Source organism: Berghia stephanieae, chromosome 7 (genome assembly GCF_034508935.2).
Source record: "Berghia stephanieae isolate SIO BIC M18660-M18661 chromosome 7, UCSD_Bste_1.3, whole genome shotgun sequence".
Taxonomy (NCBI): domain Eukaryota; kingdom Metazoa; phylum Mollusca; class Gastropoda; order Nudibranchia; family Aeolidiidae; genus Berghia; species Berghia stephanieae.
The window spans coordinates 41,718,466-41,741,541 of record NC_088366.1 but is presented as its reverse complement, the minus strand read 5'-3'; the positions used below and the strand labels follow the sequence as shown (position 1 = coordinate 41,741,541).

The window sequence follows — 23,076 nt, the reverse complement described above, 5'->3', positions numbered from 1 at the left end:
ATTTTTGATTGCCAATCAGCTGTCTTTTGCAGCATGCTTTAAACCAATAATGTGTACCCAAATATTCTGCAGGGGTTGAATAAATTTGTCATTCAACGCATTCAAAGAATTATTCAACGATTATGTTATTTATTAAGAAATGATATGATTTTCCAATGGAAGTGGTGGAATAATAGAGAATGACAACTTTGCGGCGATGGGGAGTCGAATCAATTATCCGACTGTTACGGCAATTAATGCTTCTTAAAGTCAATGCGCACTGTGTGCACCATAGAGCGCCCCTAAAGAACGTTTTATTAAAGCATTGTTTATAAGTGGTGACAACAAGAAGTGAGTAGGGGACTTGCAACTGAAGAGAAACATCATGAAGTGAAATATCCACGGAATAAAGGTAGGCTGCATCTTTTGCATAATCCGTCATAAAATTGTAAATGTTTTATTTGAATCAATACATATGAGATGCTCCCTAGGATGAATATCAATACAGGCAACAAATGACAGAACAGAAATTAGAAGTGTTCCAGTCTAATAAATGTCTATAGTCTATGAAGAATCCTAAGAATCTTCTGGCTTAACTTACACAATGAATGAGAATGTCACTGACACTGGACTGATATTTGGATGGGCTTAACTAATTATGATTTCCTTGAGGTAGCTTCACATTATATTGTTATTTTGGCAGGTCTTCCATAGTTTCACGGCACTTTTATGATATTACTTAATCTTTTAGCGATTATAGATTTTAACGTAGTTGCAATGCTCATTAAATATTACCATCTGAAAAGTTTCATTTTTATAAGTGGTGTGATTTTCCGAATTTCGAAAACAATTATCCGAGTCGGTTGTCGTTTACGACTCTGGCCGACGCCATTATTACTTACTGTGTTTCACATCAAAATCCAAATGCTTATGAAAAATAATTCAGATTTTTAAATAAGAATCCAAATTTCAGGAAAAAAATGTCTACCTTACCCTAATATCTAAAGAAATTGAGATGAGAAATGTCATGCTCATCCTCTTTCTCATCCTTTCTTGGGTTTACACCGACAGTTTCTTTGGATGAGCTTGCTTTTGGTGTATTGGGGTGTACAGTTTTGGACTCAGATCGCTGAATCATACTTATTGTTGTTACAACAAAAACATTGCAAAACCATGTCACTACGAATTCTCACAATGGCCTCTTGTGTACTCAATTGTAGTCGATTCCTTGAGAAAACACCCTTTTAACTACAGCATTGTTAACAGGTGTCATAAGGCACGTCAATGCATATTTTACCAAGTCACAAAATGACTCTTACTAAAAATCTCTCTGCATCCAATAGAAGTCCCCGTTTTGAAGAAGCTGGCTGTTCCACACAATTTGCAAAAAACAGTTTTCCTGTACTGTTCTTTAATCTTAGAAATGAGTGATCCGGAATGGCATGAAGAAAAGGTAACTCCTGAAACTTTGGCCCTCTTGAATGTGGCTTGGTCATGTCTGCAGGATGCCGGAGAGAACTGAAAATCAGGGGCTCAGCAACCCATGCAGCGAAAGAACGGTTGACTCGTGCACCAGACGGCTCAGAGAGTATTGAGTGAGTGAGTGCGATCACTAAAGCACTTGTCACGAATTCAACACGATAAATGCACTTCATTCAAATCTGAGATTGGTCATAATAAAACAGTACAGTGCCAAGCAGAAGTAATAATACAAGAAAAAAAATCCAATCCCGAAACATCAACCTGTCGCGATTGTGGATCTCCTAATAACCAGTCATAGGTTCTTCTATTAAATTTCCTGATGTTACTCAGACGTCAGGAGATTAAAGGTATTTTTTAAAAAAGATGTCATGAATAATAAAAAGTAAGGTGAGCTTGAGGTGTGTGGAGGAAAATGAATGAGGTAGAATAGAGGGTAGACGAAAATGAAGTATTCTAACGACCAGCACATTAACATTTCATTTGTGTTCTAGAATCCTATTACTTGGTAGTGGAAGTGGAAGGGAACACAACCTCCTTGTCCCTTGACTTTTAAGCTCCAATCTAATTAAACTATAACTCAACACCTCAATCTACAATCACGTCGGTGTAACGACAATGCCAAAACGTGAATTTAAATTTATGATAATCGCAAATTCGTCCGAAAACTCCTCGTGCTGACATTTCTTTCAATCGGTAAAACTAATTGCCGTCCGGAGGCCTAGGGAAGCCGTCCGGAGGTCATCTAAAGCATTCTTAAGCCATCCGGAGGCCCTCAGAGCTATACGAAGCTTTCCAGAAGGCGTCCGAAAGGGAGGCCTTCCGAAAGCTTCTCGTGCTGAATTTTACACGACTTATTGAAAAAGTTGATTCAATAAAATTTTGTTTCAAGATTATAAAATACGTTGTTAAGCAATCCACTAGGATAGGTCAGATCTGAAATATATCCTTCACGCTGCTTTATTTCTATCAAATTTGGATTGGAGCTGCTTGATTTATCTGCTTTTAATAAACGATGACACTCATTACATACTTTAAATAAATTCTGATTTGTTTGATAGATAGTCTGCAATGTTTGCCAATACATTATTTTAAATTTCTTCTGAGATATCGTTTGACAATTGAGGGTCCACGGTAAGAAATTGAGCTGATTTATTTGTGTACTTTGTAGGCTGCTTGTAAAATTCTTAAAACATGACGAAAAATGTGTCACCATCATCTTTGCAATTACTGCCATCACTTTGAATAAAGAGACAGTCTAACATGACATTTCAGAACAAGGACTTGAACTCCATAAAAAATAATAATCAGGCCCCATCTGAATCAATTGAATCGTTGGTTGAATTGGGATTGAGGAGTGAGTCAAAGTAAGACAGTTAAGTGTAAGACTAGTCTAGTAAGTTCTATCTGGTAGTAGCCCAGGAAATTTGAGTGAAGATCGTCTTTCCTCTCCTCATCCTTCGATTGATGTAAAAAGAAGGAAAATCCCTTGGCTTGTTCCGCCAATGTTTACAATTAATTGCCAAACAAAATTGGCCACCTTATTTCCTTTTTAGTGTTCCTTCAATTGCTCCCGGTGTGAACAAACACGATTTCGCGATGTCGAATTGTTTTGTTCCAGTAGCTTGCGAGAGCAAAGGGTCTTCACTTGCAGAAACCGACGGAGTTGAGACTCCTATTATATATACTCGTTGCTTGTAGGGAGTTGGGTCGCCATAACTTTTTACTTCACTTAAATGATAAAAACAAAGGGAAATGATACTGATACGTAACAATGTGATTTTTGTTTTGTTGACACTTTAAATTAAACTAAAATCTGCTTCTTATCTTGACTCACTTAAAACCTATATTTACTCTTATCATAATTTCATATTTACTGACTTTAAAGACGATTTTATAGAAAATTGTACAGCTGTAGTGTTTTATACAATATTTGACCAATATTGAATATTTTTATAGGAAAGTTTACACCTGGAGTGTTATAATGCAATTGTTGACCAATATTGAATAAATCGTAACCTCAGAGATGGCTATCTCTCGTGGGGCTCATCCGTCGATCCGAAAATCCAATAAATGTCAAAAACTATTAGGCTAAACATTAAAAAAATATATTCAGTCTTATAATCCACGGCATGAATAAATTTTTAGCAAAATTATCACCACATCATCATGATAACGTTTTTAGGCAATGAGTCACTTTTTAAAAATGGTTATACCATATATACCATTTTGAGTTGCGGCTAACAGCAATGTTTACATATATTGTATTCGTATAAAAAGCATATAACCATTTCATAAATATTTTTTTTCATTTTCTATCCTGAAAACACTTGGCAGTTGAAAAATACCTAGTCTACAAACGTCAACAATACTTTATCAATAGCCAAGCTCTACAACCTGTCAAGATAATTAATTTTAAAGACCTCACCAGAAGGTTGTTAAATAACATCTTCATTATCACCGCCATCATACAGCATCATCACCTTACAGCATGACGGAAATCGTAGGACTCCGAAACTCCCCGAGATGCTTCGAGAGTTTTGCCAAATCATACAGAGGAAGTCGTTCTTGTAGCAAAGACCGCACAGGTGGAATAAGCAGCAGTGGCGCTTCCGCTTTCAGCAGCGGTTTATCAAAATTCGATGGAGGAATTTCTACGTGTTCCTCCACCAGCATAGTAGAGGATTTGTTCTCCAAAGCGAAGCGTTTGATAGAGTCTGGAAAAAATCGGCAGATTTGCGAACCATCAGGACGTTTGGACTCGAGTGTTATATCAAAATATGCTTGCAAAAGCGATAGTGACAGTGTACAAAAGTTAGACAGTCGTGTCGAAGCAATCATTAGAAAATACTCTAATCCATCAAATTCGTTTACCGAGTCCTACTCACGTCATTCAAAACAGCCCATGTATCCGATATCTTCAAGCCCATTATCCTTCAAACCGACATACGCTGAGGGATATTGCAACACTGGAAACAAATGCAGTCTCGGCAGCAATGGCAGCATGGGAAGTTTAAGCACTAAAGCTACTTTCGATTCCGATAAGAAGAATCTCCATTCCGATAAAGACAAAGGTGATACTCGTGCTTGTGTAAAGAGAGAAGATCGGCGTTCACCTCAGAAGACAGGAATGGAAGGCAACAACATACGGACTACCTCAGCAGGTGCTAAGATATCCAGTCAACTTTGTCATCAGAATAAAAAAAGAGGCAAAAGTAAGCCAAAACAATCTACCAACAAATCATCAAACAAGTCGGCTGGCGACAGGCCAAGTAAAAATTGTGAGTGTCCATGCGTGGATGATAGAATCGGTTGCCAGTCAGGATCTCACAATTCAGAGCCGGATCAAATCCGAGTGGATTGCGGGGATAAGACGTATTCATCCCCATGTAAATTCATGCAAATGGACGGTGATCAGGATCCGTGTGAATTCCCATGCAAAGGCAGGAGGTCTTCGAAAGGCGCCAAGAAGAAACAACAGAAAAACCGCCACCGGTTGATGGAAGAGGCCAAAAAAGCATACAAAGAGAATCAGCGACTAAAACTGGAGGGACTGGAATTAAGGTATGTACTTTAATGTATATTAAAAGTCTCTTAGTCTTTTAAAGTATTCTATAATAAAGGAGGCAACACAAGTGCGTGTTACCCTACATGCACATACTCTTAGGCCCAGAAGCCGAATGCATTGGTGGACTTGATATAACATTGTTGATGACTACATTATTTGTTTGAGAGTTTCTCTATTACAACAATGAGCCCGTAACAATTTGGGCTATCAGACCGACAAATATGTACACGTCGGTGTCACCAATAAAGGCGTTTTTCTAACAAGACCCCTACGAATAATAACTAGAAATTCTATTGACCGATGATGAACGGGTTAGTTTAATCATTAAAAAATCAAGTCAAATATTATTATTAGATTTCGTAAATCCTAATGATTGTGATGAAGCCATTGTTGTTTTAACGCAACATTTTCAAAAGCATCGTTCTTGACGTGGCAAAACAAAAACAGCCGTTTTACGTCTTAATGATAAACAATTTTATTGTTTGTAAAAATATTCTTGCCTTTATTTCCCGAATTCTTGAATTGTAACTAAATGAACACTGAAAAAACAAACAGGTTCTTATCCTCCTCGAGCTCGAGTGTCTCCATCAAAACAGATATGATAATATGATCTGTCGACTCTAAAGTGTCATATGTCGGAGTCATTTTTATGCTCGATATAGATCAAATAGTCAAAAACGTGAAACTTGTAATGCGTTTATTTGTTGTTTCTCTTTTATTTTTTATTTATTAAAAAAAAGAGAATGAATGTATATTATTCATAAAATATATAAGCCCAAAATGGATAATTGTGATCACTTGAACTTGATGTTCCCTTTTTTGCACCTGTTTTATCTTGATCTTATAACCGTTTGACGCAGTGAATCATAAATGGATAAAAGCAGACAAAAAAGTAAACATTGAGAAATACCACATTATCTTCTATACTATTTTAGAATGGAGCCTGCGATCAAATGGAAAGGAAAGCATTGTGTGAGCAATTCTAGGTCTATGCCATAAATAGAGAAGGGGGGGGGGGCGGAAAGAGAGAGAGAGAGAGAGAGAGAGAGAGAGAGAGAGAGAGAGAGAGAGAGAGAGAGAGAGAGAGAGAGAGAGAGAGAGAGAGGATGGGGAGATCGAGAGAGAATAAATACATAATCATGTTCGCAGAGAGCATATTTTATCTAGAGACTACGCAAATTTATGTATGCTAAATTAGACGCGCGCGATGACCTGAAATATAGCAAACCGTTTGTCGAGCACGTAATTATTTTCAAAAACGGTTAAAGTGGTAAAGGAAATTAAGTCTCAGGTTTGAGAGTTTTTGCCAAATTGAGGGTAATTTAAATCGATCGATATTTGAAGGACGAGTTCTTTGGCCAAATTTTTAAATATGGGTACGGCAGAGTAGATTATATGGTCCAAGTCAAAATCAAGTGTCAGTTACTCCCCTAAATAATAAAAGGCGGCCACAAATGACATCGACGTTTCATACTTAAGAAATCAAAATCTAAATCCAACCCGCTGACGTTTTCTCAATACAAAAACTGTAATCTGAGTATAGGTTCCTTCCGTACGACTCAACTCAACTTTACCTCATTTCCTTCTTTTCCATTCGCACAGGCAGGAGATGGAATGTACCAGAAAAAGCCTGATGATAGAATGTGCCAAAGTTCTCCATTCTGTACTATCATTTTGTGAGGAACGGTCCAAGAAGACTAATGCGGCAGAAAAAAATTCTGATACCAAGCCAAAATCTTGTGGCGGTAAGTATAGTCATCGGCTAAATTTTTATATCACAAGAACGTCAACGAACCCCTTTTTATGTATAATCAAAAGCATTTATTCCTCTAAATATTCATTGTGTCAATGATTTGATGAAGCAATAAACTGCAACATTCCCATGACTGTACTTAAATGAACACGGTTTGTTGCAAAAAAGTTACATTTAATAGAAAAAGGTATTGTTTCATGTTCCTTGTAGACAGATTTTTGTGCAAAATTAGTAGTAACAGGAAAACACTAGGCATATTGTCGCACAATAGTCTGAATACTAGATTTAATAGCAACTGAACAGTAATAACAGTTTGTAAGACTTAAGTTACTTAATGAGATATCTATAGCCGATGGTAATTAGTGTAGCTTTCTCTGAGTATTGTCAGACAGTATGAACGTTTTAAAAATTGGGCAACAGGAATTAATGCAAGATAATAACCTGTAAAGGTGTGGATGTGAAAATGCCGGATTGGAGGAGAGAGAGATAGATAGATAGATAGATAGATAGATAGATAGAGAGAGAGAGAGAGAGAGAGAGAGAGAGAGAGAGAGAGAGAGAGAGAGAGAGAGAGAGAGTAGGAGAAAGAGAGAGAGAAAGAAAGAAAGAAAGAAAGAAAGAGAGAGAGAGAGAGAGAGAGAGAGAGAGAGAGAGAGAGAGAGAGAGAGAGTGAAGAAATCTAATTCTAAAAATCAGACCTCAATTAGAGATTGAACCTCAGTCCTTCGATTACCAGTGAGACGAACTATCAGTATAGATAGTATGCGTTTGGCTAAGAAGCTCACAGCATTGCCACCCGGAAGTATAATGGATCAACACACAACGCTATGTGTAACCTTAAACCTTTATAGTCCTGTTAATGAGAATTACTCACAAAGATGGATGGGAAAAAACAACAACAAAGACCTGAGTGACGTCAACTTCGTTCTATCTATAGTGCGTAAATTGCCGGACAGTTGAGACGATTTTAAAACGTATATTAATGATAAATTAATATTAATTAACCTTTTTGATTATGGGCAAAATCTGATATTGCCATATTATTATAGAAATGAACTCATGACAAAATTCTACTTTTCTTCGAGACAGGACATTAACGTTCAAGTATTTCATCCCAGATGGTATCCGTTTTATTCAAACAAATTATGGATTTGACATGTAATAGTAAATAATAATAATAATTTAATAATAATAATAATAATAATATAATAATAATAATATAATAATAATAATAATAATAATAATAATAATAATAATAATAATAATAATAATAATAATAATAATAATAATAATAATAATAATAATATAATAATAATAATAATAATAATAATAATAATAATAATAATAATAATAATAATAATAATATAATAATAATAATAATAATAATATTAATAATAATAATAATAATATATCTTTATTGTCCATAGATATGGCAATTTGTCATTTTGTTACACTTGTTATAACGTTTTATAACTATAACATTGAACAGATAGTTCACTCCTACTATATTCTCTCTCTCTCTCTCTCTCTCTCTCTCTCTCTCTTACACACACACACACTCTCTCTCTCTCTCTCTCTCTCTCTCTCTCTCTCTCTCAACATTTTTATTGCTGATAGAACGAACGTTGATTTATACTTGTTTGTTCTACATTTAATTTAATGTAATGGTGCTAATCCTTATCATCAAGCCTCTGTTTCGGCCAAAACATGATAGCAGACAACCAATAAACGAAACTAAACCACTTAATTACCAATAACAGTTTGACGACTTGTACATTAAACTTTCAAGTTGTTTTCAATGTGTGAGTCTCGCAATCTCGCATCACAACCGCGATTATGAAAGCGCTATAAATTCCAAAAGCAAAGGGTATGCATGCTCCCTGTAAATGACCTTACCTATCTGCAAGTCTGATAACATAAATTGTTCTTGGCTTATCGTTGTAGTGGAAATACTCCCAAACCAACGCAAAATATTGTTGATTACTACAGTGTTAGAACAAGCCCATGATCAGACCTGTTGACAAAACGTTTCGTTTAAGATTTATGTCGATAAATTGAAGGACCCAAATATCGCTGACATATTTGAGGCGCAAGTCTAAGTAGTGGCAAGTTTGCCTTTAAACAATGACATCAATACATTATCAGAGAACATTAGCGAAGCACTTTGTTCAATAGCTGAGGGGGTGATGGGTTTTAATCAAAAGACCGTGAAAGTATGGGGAACCAGTGGAGTTTTAGACAAAATGTAACCTATGAAAAGAATGCATCTTGTTGAAGAGGCCAGAATAAAATCTTTATGAAGAACATACGCTTTAAGTCCATCCCAACTATTGGGTAATATTTGCAGTGTGATCTGTAGCAGTAGCACGTCTGACTGATAATCTAGTAGGTCTGAGATTGGATCCTCAGTCAAGGAAGGCTGATTTTTTAAAGATGTTTTAATTTTATCCTTGTATAGTTTTTTTCTGCTTTGTCTAACACCGCCACATTCGCACGTATATATCAGACAACACTTGAAAATTAGCAATAATATTATTACAATTTATTATTCTCATTTCAAAATGACTATAGGACTTGATTTGCCAGGGACTGAGAATAGACAGTGGCGATCTATTTTCTTTTTTCTGTTGTCAACTGGATCGTTTGGTTGTTTGCTTATTGTTGTTTTTTTTTTTTGCCTTGAAATTCAGTTACGTGTTTTATTGAATCTGTAGTACAACGTATTCCTTTGGCAGTAGCATGATGTCGCAAATAATGCTCTTATGGCTTTAACTAATGGAGAGCTCTCGTTAAAGTCTATTACATAATAGGAATGAAAATTTGACAAAGGTTATCAATAATTTAAAAAGCAAACAACTATTAGTTAATTTCTGTGTTGTAATGATAATACGTCCGACATGTAATCAGAGCGAGTTTGAGCTGTTTATATACTCGTGATAAAAAAGTATATACATTTAAAATCGCCCGGATATTTTTTAAACATTGACAGCAGTTTGGCTAGTTTCTGATTTTATGATTATTGCAATTGTCACCAAGCATGTTGTTTTTACCTCAATTTTCATTCTCCGTGATAAGGACAGTCTGTTTTGACTTCCTTGCAACCTACTGAAATGTAATGTAAGGCAAACAAATGGTATGTGTTGTTTTGCTACCACTAAAACAACGACGCCACAGGACGTCTGCAGATTGATCCCTGGTCGAAACAAGACTGATTTTCTCCTGTTCATCTTTTCGGTTTGTCTGGCACTATTTCATGTATACATCACTACTCAGAGTTTTATTGTTCCGTAGTCCTATTCCTGTAATCATTGTAATCTTATAAACATTGTAACAGGTAGCTAATCGAAAGAGTAGAGAACTTCTAAAAGACAAATCGCATTTCTAAATTCGCAGCTACTTTCTCATTGCACCATCATCTCCCTCTTTTGAACGTAAATCTCTTCAATTATTTTGTTTGTCAAGTTAATAAAGCTAGCGTTGAAAATGTAAAAACAATCATTCTAATGCATTAAAACTGAAATTGATTATACTATTTGCAAGATGGTGGCTTTTTAGCGATTGCGGACATTAGTATCACGATATATTACAATCGGCCTATAGAACTAGGTAACCTTTTTCTTCATAAACGATGTTAGTTTTAAGGCATGCAGCCACGTCAAAACGTCATAAAGTAGATTCGATAACAATAGAATAGCTTTCTTTTTGGACTAGTTCCAAGGCACCATCTTTTCGTTAACTATTACAACGTTCGCCTTGATTCATTCAACGAGAAGTTTACTGAAATCAAAATGTATCGAACGTTCGAACAAACCGACCTGGACCGAGTTAAAAGAGACAGTGCACGTCAGAGGAACATCAATGAAGTCCGTCGGTGTCAAATCCGTGACCTAAAGGCTAACCCCTACCAAGAGTGTAAGTACGTGCTGGAGGCGATCATCGCACACTGTGAGAAGCAACGAGAGAAGAGAAAGAATATGAAGGAATGTTGTCCTCCACAAATGAAGCTTTCTTCACCTGTGAAAAAAGAGGTGGAAGCGATTGAAAACGGTACGACAATTTATTACCACTTACGAGGACTTTTAGAGACGTATAAGTCATTCTGATTTGTAATAATCAACTTTTCACATTAGTTCGACCCCCCCCCCTTCCAAGACACACAATTTGTCAAAAGTTCTTAAAGCTCGGACTTCCATGAAGTGTAAGGTTTTAAAGAAACTGTTGACAATTTGGTACTCATCTTATTTTATCCAATTTATTAGAGCTCAACATTTCTGGCCCAAATCATAAAAAGGAATCTTGGTATCACAGCACCAGATTTATTGACGACCCAACATACTTATCATAGGATAAAGTTATAGTAAATATATTCACTCAAATGTAGTAAAACAAGTCCGATTAGATATTATGTATTTTTTTCCATTGATGCTCTATCAATAGAGCTCGACAGATTTGAGGAATAGGAAAAATGATGTAATGTAAGGATATATTCGGCTTAAGGCGCCAAACAACGCTATAGTTATACCCCCCCCCCCGCCCCAGAAGGCCAGTTGACACTGTTTCCATTACAACGTTAAGCCATACACTGTTACAATATATAGTCTGAGTCTATAGCCATGTTTCAGTCACACTAATCGAGTGAGGAAGTGTATACACACAGTATGTCGCTGTGGTAGATTTGTGTGGATTTAGACCCACAACACGACATCTAAGTCTGAGGGTTTGATCAGGAGATCATAGACGGTATGTATTTGAGAGAGACAGTTGACAAACATTTTCCAATGACCATAAAGCAGTAATTGGTGGCTGAATATGTAAGATCTTGATGCATCTACCTTACGATGACCGGCGTCTTATCCAAAAGTTTGAAAACAATCACTACTGTCTATTTAATGCTAGCGACGCTGGGGGGCAATACATTCTTAAGGACTACAGTCACAAACGATCTCTTAAAAGTTCGTTCTTGTAATGAGCTCACCCAGATGTGAAGTCTCTGACGAGAAACGTCACCAACGTTTCATATTTTTTTCAGGTCCATGCCCGCAGAGCCGTAAAGGTGCCGGGTGTTCCACGGGTGGTTGCGGTGGATACACGCCATCAGGTGCAAACAAGATGAACGCTATCAAAGGCGCCGAAGTCTCGGATTGTCTACCACCCAGGGTACCAATTCCGCCCTGCCCGCCCAAAGGATGCGATGAGGACAACCAATGCCAGCAGGAAGGGCAGGATGCCGTTATTTCAGGAGGTAAGAATGCCTCAAATCCTTTATCTCATTTAGATGCGAGGTTCAAGTTATTTCTTAACTAAAGAATCTCTCTAATTAGTTATCTGAATATACAGATCCATCCGTTTTCACAAAAATACCTGAAATTAAAATGGTATTGCTGTTACTGGTTCTATAGCAAAATGTTTACATCTGTGGTAGATAATTGGGATAAATCGTCCTCTGTTGGAGCTCCAAGGGTATGGAACCAATTAGATAAAGATATCAAAGACGCTCCTGGGCACAACAATTTTAAATAAAACGTTGAAGACATTCCCATTCAAACAGGCTTTTGAGTGCGTTTTGTCTTTGTGGGTGTAGCGCCTTAGAGTGCTTTGTCAATTCTGCGCGCGGTATAAATTAATTAAAACATTACATTGCAAATCTTTTTTGGATCAGATAAGCTCAAACTTGAATCACGCTTTAAATGGTTGATATATATTAAATAAATATTGTATCTAACTAAGCCTACTTTACGCATCAGTGAAGCTACAAAATTCCAATTTCCTAATTGTTTCTTGCTTTAAAAACCAAAAAAAAAAAAAAACTACCCATAAAAACATTCGACAACGCTCTCTGTATATTAGATAGCACTCAAACCTGAAGAAATCCATGTTAATATCAGTGTACATGGATTACATTTTGAAGTAACACTTATAAGTAATCATGGTATGCTTCTTATATATAGGTATACAATTAAACAGATTACAAATGTCTTTCTTCGAAAAAATAAATAATCTATGTAACTCGAGTATTCTTGAACGGCTATGCCGTGGTCTTGTGGTAAGCCACTCGCCTTCGGACTGGAAAGTCCAAATTTGAGTCCCACTGTTCCCACTCTAAACGGCGCACAGTTGAGTCCCTGGAAAAGACTCCATAGTCACATTCTCTCACCGTACTCAGTTGTAAAATGAGTACCCGGCCGTCAACAGCGTTGTCTCTGTCGATAAAAAAAGACTTGTAATATCGCCTAATAGACGTCGCCATATCTTGTCCTACATGTTAATCGTTGCTGTTGGCGAGGGACCCATTGTAAAACGCCCTGACCACATATAATGGACATAGCTCTATAGAAGGCAGCGTGGCTCAGGGGCAAGGTCTTTGATTCGTACCGAAAGATACCGAGTTCGATCACTCGCCGATGCGCTGTGTGGCCTTGAGCAAGTCACCTCGCCCTAGCTCAATTTGCGGCGCTGCACTGCGGCTGACGCCTGGGTTATTCCAGTCTTCCCTTTGAATAGACCCTAGAGACAAATTTACCATATGGGTTAAATAAAGGGAAATTGAATTTTAATTTTTAATTTTTAATTTTAAGGTCTCAAGTGTGCCAAAGGTGGGGAGGGGGGGGGGGGGGTATAAGGTGAGCGGTGACATATGACCTATGACCTATAGAGACGTACATGTTGTGACTCCAAAGTTTATACAAAGTTTGTGAATTCTAAAGAGATCCAGCTACCAATTTAGTAATGGGTGATTATCCTGGAGCACGCGAATTGCCACAACACGCAGATCATATAATTAGTGGCTATTCTCTCGTGGTATAAATATCAATCACTGATGCAAGGAATATGCTGATGTCTTGATGTTGAATTGACCATAATTTCTCTTTTCTAGACTTGGCTGTTGCAATTCCTTAGTTTTCCATCTGCCTGATAATCTATTTTTTAAAAATTGCACCTTTGTCAAAACCAAGCAACACAAGATGACTTTTAGGAAAAGGAATTAACCACAATGTTTTATGAACTCCACTGGTTGCCCTTTCACCACCTGTTTGTCGTACTTTGGAAAGACTCGTGTTTTGAAATTTGGCCGAAAAAACTCGTCTTTCAAATATCGATCGATTTAAACGACCCTCATCTTGGCAAAAGCTCCAAATTCAATCTTCAATAAAATCCCAGGTTTGAGAGTTCTTGCCAAGATGAGGGTCATTTCAATCGATCGATATTTGAATGACGAGTTTTCTGGCCGAATTTTTAATTACACGTTTTTCTAGGATACGGCAGTTAACTGGCTAAGACCAGAATTGAATTAAAAACGTCAATGTCACGCTTCAATTCTAAAAGTGAATGCTCATCTCTTTATCTGTAGGAATATATTAAAGTCTAAACCTCATCTCGCAATTTGAGGTAGTGTGATGAATATTAGCCGAAATTTGGTGAACAGAATTTTAAGACCAATCCTTATATTACGCAGTTTCTACATTAAGTGTGAAATTCCATGCCATGTTACCTGGACCTGGTTTACGACGGTTCTAAAAAGGCTGTAACGGAAAGTTCAAAAGCCATCTCATCCGACTATATATAGATGATAAGTAGAGAAAGAATTGAAAGAACATTAGTAAAGTGGACAGCTGTGCCAAGTATTTCTCTGCCGTCTCTCTGAATTTTAAGTGATGTGTTAATGTTTTTGGTATTGGGATAAAGAAGAGCTTTGAGCTTGAAACGTTCCGTGTTTGATATTTCGTTCTTTTTCGAAGCTGTTCATTCCCTCCGTCTACTTGAACCTTGACAAGAGGTAAACGTGGCATCAAGCCACCTCCGTTCACGTGACGCCTCAAAATTACGAGGAAAAAAAACCCCAGTTACCAACAAAACTCAGTTGATGTATTGAAATATATGTATGTCATATACACATATTGATAAATCCGGAAGTCTATTGATTATGAAAATTGCAAATCAAAGTCGAAGATGGCGGCATTTCCATGGCAACTGAGAATAACTGACAAAAAATATTCCAACATTTCAACTTAGTTTTAGCCCCATTTTCTCTTCTTTCCTTCACAACTCGTTTTCTGCAATCAAAGTTGTGTCGTCTGCATATCTTATGTTTATGACTTGTCTATTTACGCTCACTCCGAGCATGTCTTTTATTTTCCTCATTATCTGCTATGTGTAAATTGAGAATAGATCCAATGACAACACACAGCCTTGTCTTGGGATTCTGGAAACAATACGAGACATTGATGAGAAGTGGGAATGTTTTAAGGAACGGTAACTTTAGGCAGTTTAGTGAGCAGCAGCAGTGGGAGTCAAATTGTTACCCAACTCGCCCATAAGAAAGTTATGACTGGAAATTGCCGTTCGCTTTTACTAAGTTTTAGGGGGGTTCAATTAAAGATGCATAACTTCGTTATAAAGAGGAATATCGCAGATATCGAGGTATCATTATTTTCGTTACCAACCGGGCACCTAGCCTCAGAATCTACGTACACGGTAACAGTAACATACATGGTAACCTTGAATCTCGCCTTTAATGGGTTATATTGTATTTTTTAAAATAACACACACACACACACACACACACACACACACATACACATAGAGAGCGAGGTCTATCGACTGCTTGTATTGTAGCGGCAAACCAGTTACCGGAGTTACCGTGTACGTAGATCCTGAGGCTAGGTGCCCGCGGTTACCGTGTACGTAGACACTGCCTTTAAGGAGACCATCACAAACTAAGTGAAAGAAAATGTATCACCAGTACAACAAAAACCAAAACAAAGATGGGTGATAAAAGAAATGCTAGAATGATAGAAGTGAGGAGAACAAAAAAAATGACAAGGAAGCATATGTAGAACTCAACAAAGAAATTAGAGCAAAATGCAATGAAGAAAAGAACAAATGGCTTGAGATGAAATGTAATGAAATAGAATTTAATTTCTATCGTTATTCAAATAATATGTATCAGAGAGTTAGTGAGATCAGTAAAAATAAAAAGAAAACTTGTTCATCAAGCGGATTCATCAAATCTAAGGACGGACAGATAATCATGGAAAAGAGAAGTTTTTGGAAAGATGGCCGAAATACTTGAAGGAGTTATATTATGATGATCGGCCAGAACTGAGAATTTTTTTGTAGAAATGCTGAAGGTGCACCCATAATGAAAGATAAGGTCAAAGTTGCAATGAGAAATATGATGTCAGGGGAGGCAAGGGGGGGGGGGGGGGGGACTCCATTACAATGGAGATGCTGGAACCTATGGAAGAAGCTCCAAATTCAATCTTCAATAAAATCCCAGGTTTGAGAGTTCTTGCCAAGATGAGGGTCATTTCAATCGATCGATATTTGAATGACGAGTTTTCTGGCCGAATTTTTAATTACACGTTTTTCTAGGACGTCGTCCCTTACAGAAATATTGAATGATATCTAGCTATCAGAACAAATCCCATTGGACCTATCAGAATCAATTTTCATAGCAGTACCCAAGAAACAGGCAGCAAATGATTGTGAATTTCATCGTGCCGTCCGCGTAATGAGTCACATTACCAAAACTTCTGTAAGAATACTTATGAAAAGAGAAAGAAACAAAATAAATAACCTATATTATATAAGGCACTTGGAGGGAGGCAGAAGGAGAGGACGGCAAAGTGCTGGATGGATAATGCAAAGGATTGGACAAGGATGGACAGCCCAACACTATGAGGAATGATGGAGGGCCTTTACTGCAAAGTCATCTCTCATGTCTCCCCAACGGTCAGGAGATAGAGGTGCTGTCAGTAGGAGGCCCGTCAGGCAACAAATCTCTCATAGGATTTGATTTTTGGAGAAAAAAATGTATGGTAGGATCATCATGGTTGTCCTGTGTAAGCGAAATAAATAAAAATGTAAAAGGAAGCCTTTTAATAAGGGATGAACACATGATACTGCAAGATACACCTCAACTTTAAGAAAAGTTCGCAGATTTTAATTGACCAAAAGTAAACCATATTGTAAAAGACCATTGTGTGAAAGAAGAAGAGAGATATAGTGTGGCAACTCACTCAAAACTGCTATTAAAAAGATGTTTTGACAATATAATTTTTATCCTACGACCATCAGAGACCTGCAACCACAAAAAAAAAAAAATAAAATAAAATAAAAAACCAAACAAAAAAAAAAAAAAAAAAAAAACAAACAAAAAACAAACAAACAAAAACAGCGAGCAACACAAATTCACGCACACACGAGATCTCAAGATGATTAGACGTCTGATTAATAAAAAAAAAACCCCCAAAAAACCCCAACTTTTTATCATTTGTGTCTGAATGTGTTTATATTCCTGATTGTACTGTAATTGAGGTGACGGGCACACCTTAGCAAGTAATCCTCCAGATCTGGAGTAGAATCTGAATCGACGTATACTTATTTGCAGGTCTGATAACCCAGTTCATCATGGGCTCATTGTTGTAATGAAAATTAAAAAAAAAATAGAACAAAAAGAACGCAAATTATTGTCGATTACAACAATTCTAAAATGGGCCCATAATTTCGTTCGGATGTCAGACCTGCATATATGTTCGCGTGGGTCTGAACCGTGAAACGCTTTCAAAAGTAGGAAATATGATATTCTCAATATTCTTCTGGGATAACTCCCAATGAAAATATGACATTTATTAAATAAGAAGAATTATGATCCCAAAACGTTTTTTAGTGTTTATTTTGTTCCCCTTTTTTGGCGCTATGCTATCTACTTATTCATGTTTAATTTTTCAACGAATTTTATTATTATTTTCAACTTCATTGGTGTTGTATAATCGAATTGCACACCAGATCTTAGATTCTAGTTCCGATTCCTTACCTCAGAGCACCGATAGTAAACTTAACAAAATGTTTACATTGATGATGCCTTTCTTTATATTGTTGAAATGGAATGTGTTACGGGATGATACAATTTATATTAAGTTTAGCTTCGAATGAACTAAATGTAATCGCTTCTGTTATTTATTCTTATCAAAGCATACCATTGTCCTGTAGTTGTGTAAGAAGAATGATATCTGAAACTCTGTGCAGCGAAAGAACAGTAACATAGGCATTGAAAAGCATTTAAGTCATCTTATAAATCAATTCTTCACAGTAAAATAATACTTATTCAAACAACACATCCGCACGTAACGAAAACATGTCAGCAGATGGTCGGTTATTTAGGGGTAACGCTAACAAATCTATTGATAAAACGTTTCGGAGCGATTACTTAAAAAGTTCAGATTTTGGGAACGTCTCTAGTTTCTCAGCTCATCTAAATAAATCAAAATCAAGATGTAGATTTACAGATAACGAATTTTCCAGAAGACAAAATTACTGGGGTAGGGGTATGCCCGAAAGACAGGATTTATTTTTTCATGAGAAGAAGTCTAGACAACCGAAATTCGACAAAGGTACGTCAATAATTGGCTCATATCCCCGGAAAAATGATGGGAGCGTTTTCAATAAAAAGAAATTTCGTAGTGAGTTTTTAAATGATACCATTGATTTACTTGAAAAGGAGCAGAAGTCATGCGGGGATGTGTTTAGTAACAAAGAGAAACATTTTATTGATGCCTACATCAACAAACCAGCACCAAAGAAGAATGATTGGCTAATCTCTTCACCTTCTAGCCCGAGTAAGGAATTGAGGCAAAATGCATGTGAATCGAAGTTAGACTGGAATGATAGCAGTGATCTAAAGATCAACACAACTAGTGACCCTTGGCAAAAAGGGAAAAAAGACAGTTTGGACTGGAGACAATACGCATATAAATCAGAACCGCTTCCAAATACAAGCAGAGACTTAAAGACATTTGCATCCAATGATATTTGGCGAGAGAAAAAGAGAGATGACTTGGAATGGAAGCAATATCTAAATAAATCAAAGCCAATACCGAATAACAGTTGTGGAGATTTGAAAACCATCACGGCTAGAGATCTTTGGCAAGAAGGAAAGAAGGACAACTTGGAAGAATCATTAAATTCTTCAAAAAGAAAGGGTATCTGCCGCCCTCGTTCGTTCAGTCCTAGAAGTAACAGAAGACGTGCAAGACGCAGAAGAAGGAGGTCAAGGGGTTCTATATCACGGTCACCAAACAATATGTCTCAAAACGCGATGGGAAAGGTGTGCTTCTGTATGTGCTGTCGGTTACCGAGATCTTCAAGCTGTCCAAGGCCAAGAAGACAACGTACACGATCCCCTCCAATGCGTTTCAGTATAGACGCAGGGAAGAGTCTGGGAGTCGTAGCAGAAAATCAGGAACTCGTGGTTTGTTTCAGCAGCTCATGGTCTGAATCACAGCTTGCTGTCTTGAAGCCATTTTTGAAAACGACAACATGTAGTGAGGTAGTCAAAATACTGGCTTTGGTCAGGACTTTGATCAAGGAGAGATATTCTAGTCCATGTCCAAATCCATGGAAAAGTAATAAGAACGCGTGTCAACAGTGTCAGTGTCCTATGAATAAACCATCAACTGAAATGTATAGAAATAAACCATTTAGCCAATGCTCCAGACGCACACCCTCTCCAAGTTTTAAAGATTATTGTAAAGATTATGAAAGGCATTGCAAAGCCGAAGAAACAAGAAATGGGTCTAAAACAAGAAGAGCGAAAAGACGTCTCTGTAAAAAATCTCCACGTTCAAGGCAACCAGTTAAAGAAGAGTGCCCAAAAAAGACAGGGAAAGATGTGACAAAGCTGAATGTGGTCATTCCTAGCGTCAGTGAATGTTCGGCAGATGATGATAAACAAAGCGAACCGTGTAATAAACAGCATAGTCCTAAATTGCCAACTATCTGTGGTCGATCAATTAGCCTAGATAGGAAAAACGTAAAGAAAGATGACTGGGTGAATATGGGCAACGATTCTGTTACCAAGACGGTTCCAAATAAATCGGCGTACCAACCCGTTCGATCTTGGACAGATGTGATCAAAGATTGTAAAAAGTTCTTGAAATGTACACAGAATTTACGATGCCAAGGGAAAAGCGAACTGGAAAGTAAACTGATCGATTGTAAAACTCCAGATTTTGCCACGATAAACAACAATAAATTAGATGAAGATACTATTACGTTATATAGACCTTTATCGGATGAGGAGCCAGAAGAGTGTTCATCTGACGACATTCACAGTCTGATTTGCGACTTCAATACCTCACATAGTCAAAGGTTTGACACATATTCTAATGCTATTCCTTTTATGGCAAGACCATGTTCACCTGATCGTCAGAACCCACCTGGGTCCTACAAACTGTCTTCCAGTGACACATCTTCCAAATGTTACAATGAGCGAAAGAAAGCTCTGACGAAATCAAAGAATCGAAAAGGAGAACGACATGTCAGTAAAACAATCCGAGACTCTGCATCTTCAGGGAAGGACATTGGAAAAATGAGAAAGCGGGTTTCAAATTCCCAAAATCCCATACTTGATAATCACGCTGAAGATAGAAATATCGATCCTGCCACGTTACTTAACATAAATAAAAACACACAAATGTTGTTGAATAAAGCAAGTGAACGAATCAAGCAAGTGGAATCATATCTTGATCGCAATGACAATGTCAATCTCAACTCAAAATCCACTGAGAAACAGAAGAAAAAGACTCTTAATTATGGTTGCATGTTGACAAACAGTGAGGTTAATTTCCAATCAGAAACTAAAAACGCTAATCTAAATGGTTCAAATCAGTCAAACAAAACACAAAGTGAAAATTTTTCAAACTTGAAACAGTTTGCACAAGAAGAAAACAGTTATCAGGATTTAAAACTATCTTCAAATAATATCGCTGATTGCTTTCGGGATGGCCTGGAAGGAAATTTAAGAAAACATGGGGGAGTGTCAGAAAAGTCAAGTGTTGAGGGAAAAGCACGTGGTATCAGCGATGCGTCAACGAGTAATTGTTCTTCTCTGACTTCACTGGACACGGCTCTAACCTCTAGCAACGTATCAGCAATGAGACGGAGTTACAAGAGATTGTCAAAAGGGAGCAACAACACGGACGATGGGAAAGCTAGTGATGAAATAAACAATCCGTGCGCCGATGATTATGAGACTGACACAACACCCAGGAGTAGAGGAAAAGCAAACACATCTGATTCGTCTCTTAACGATAGTTACCAAAAGTTTCCCAGTAATTTCTGTACTAAGAATGGCTGTCCCGTTGTTGTCAAATGCTATGAAACCACATCACCGATGCCGAAAAGAATGCAAAGTTGGTGTTGACTACATTAGGTTACCAGTGGGAAAAAAACAGATTTGAAATTAATGACACAAACTTGATTCAATCTTTATAATGTAGATTATTTCTATAGTTCATCTTATGAAGTTTCTATATCTATGGGCAACACCAGCATGTGACCAGTTGACCTCTTATTAGGTCAATGTCAAGGAAACAACGATCAAGCTATTGAAAAAAATATCCTAGAAAACGATCTAATTCCGAAACTAAAGAAATAATAAAATTTGAAACATTTAATCAATTTGAATCGAACGGCTTAGATTGACAGAACTAGATATCTATAGAGGCTATTAGTCCCAATAACGTTTAGTTGAACTTGCATCATGGAAATAACTTCAAGACAGATAAGGGAAAACCCTTGATAGAAATCCTTATCCGATACTATACAAGACGAATGGTCGAAGGTGAGAGCATTTCTTAAAATCTTTATATTTTGATTTTTCTCTTTAAATTATCAAATTTTGTAAATTTGTTGCGTGTTTGGCAACTTCTATAATAGAAATTTTTAAAAATTGAGCTTTTATATAGCGCAATATCCGCTAAACGTGCTCAAAGCGCTTTATAAATGGTCCCTGACCAACGGCAATACGTAACAAATAGAACAAGTCATGGCACCTGTTAGGCGATATTACATTTTTTTCTCGACAAAGACGCTGTTAACGACCAAGTACTCATTTCACACATGAGTACGGTGAGACTCAACTATGCGCGAGCGAGGCTCGAACCCAGGACCTTCCGATCCGAAAGCGAAAGTCATACCACAAGACCACATAGCCTCACAACTTGTATGTTGAGTTTTGTATCGATGAACTCCAACAGACATTGTCAGGTCTATTAAATACGTTTTCATTTTGAAGATGTATAAATCACGGCAAAAACGTTCATATGATTTTGTTTGGTTCTGATCCGTTCCAGGATTGTTAACATTTTTGAAGATTTCAATAAAACGAATTCAATTATCAAGACAAACACACTCACAGGCAGATGCATATATACACAAACATACACAAATAATGTATTTAAGATTCTATATTGGCCATTTAGGCCGGAATTTAAAACAAACCCACTTTGGTGGAAAACAGCTTTTCAGCAGACATAGGTCTATATAATATTGGGATTTCTATTTAATCTTTATTTCTATTTATGATAAATCACAATACTATTCCAAATTTCTAAATAAAAAAAGTCTTTTCTTTTCAAAATGTCACAGACAAAAAAAAAAGCAGACATGACAGGGTTGGAGCCGCGGGAAGTATCTATAAGTTTGACACGGTTGAAGCCGCAATGGGAGCGATCTCTATTCATGTTTTCGTCCAACATAGTCATCGATCACCTGATTTGTTGCTGTACAACGATTGGACATTTTTCACTAAATGTAAACACGCTGCTGTGTTTATGAAAGTTGTAAACATACCCTACCCATGAGTCAAGCTGAGCAAAAACACCAATTGTGACGTTGGATATTTAAAAAACTGTGAACACTTTTCACTATGTGGGTCATTTTGAACACACTTTGCAATATGACCAATGACCTCGAGCACTAGGAAATGTAATATAGATCAACCCCAATTTCATCATCCCGAAGGGCACGGAGTTGCCGGCTCCTAACAGCCCCCAAATCACCGCCAAGTAAATAGTAAAGTCTTGTGTTGTGTTTCAGTGGTTGATTGCAACATGTGTCCAAGTGTCAGGATCCTGGGAGAGATGGCCTTCCAGTTGGAGAGACGAATCCTGGAATATGTCTTTGGAGCGGTAGGATCGGAAATGTGTTAGAATACACATAATGTATAGAGATATTGTCATTTGTCTTTCAGAGTCAAAGAATGTGTGTTATGTGTGTATGAGTGTGTGTGTGTGTGTGTGTGTGTGTGTGTTTGCTTCCATGAGAATGTGCAAATGAGTGTGTGCGTGTGTGTTGTGAGTAAAAGGAGTAGGTTTAACATGGAAATAACAGACAGATAGATATATAGACAAATGAGTAATTGATTGAATATTTAAAAAATATATGTTTTGCCTACAAATTGTTTCAGCCAATTGCTTCTTCGTGTCAGCGAAATATATTGTAGTTATTTTGTGTT

The 23,076-nt window shown here is 37.0% G+C and overlaps 1 protein-coding gene across 1 annotated transcript in view; it reads left to right on the top strand.

Moving 5' to 3' along the window:
* The first annotated feature begins 292 nt into the window (after positions 1-292).
* LOC144977253 (uncharacterized) overlaps positions 293-23,076 on the top strand; it is a 25,533-nt gene continuing 2,749 nt past the window's right edge. The window contains exons 1-5 of the mRNA XM_078922279.1: positions 293-391; positions 3,796-5,022; positions 6,629-6,771; positions 11,809-12,021; positions 22,659-22,750. Of these exons, the coding sequence (XP_078778405.1) occupies positions 3,950-5,022; positions 6,629-6,771; positions 11,809-12,021; positions 22,659-22,750 (1,521 nt within the window). The 5' untranslated portion in view covers positions 293-391; positions 3,796-3,949. The remainder of the gene's footprint in view (positions 392-3,795; positions 5,023-6,628; positions 6,772-11,808; positions 12,022-22,658; positions 22,751-23,076) is intronic.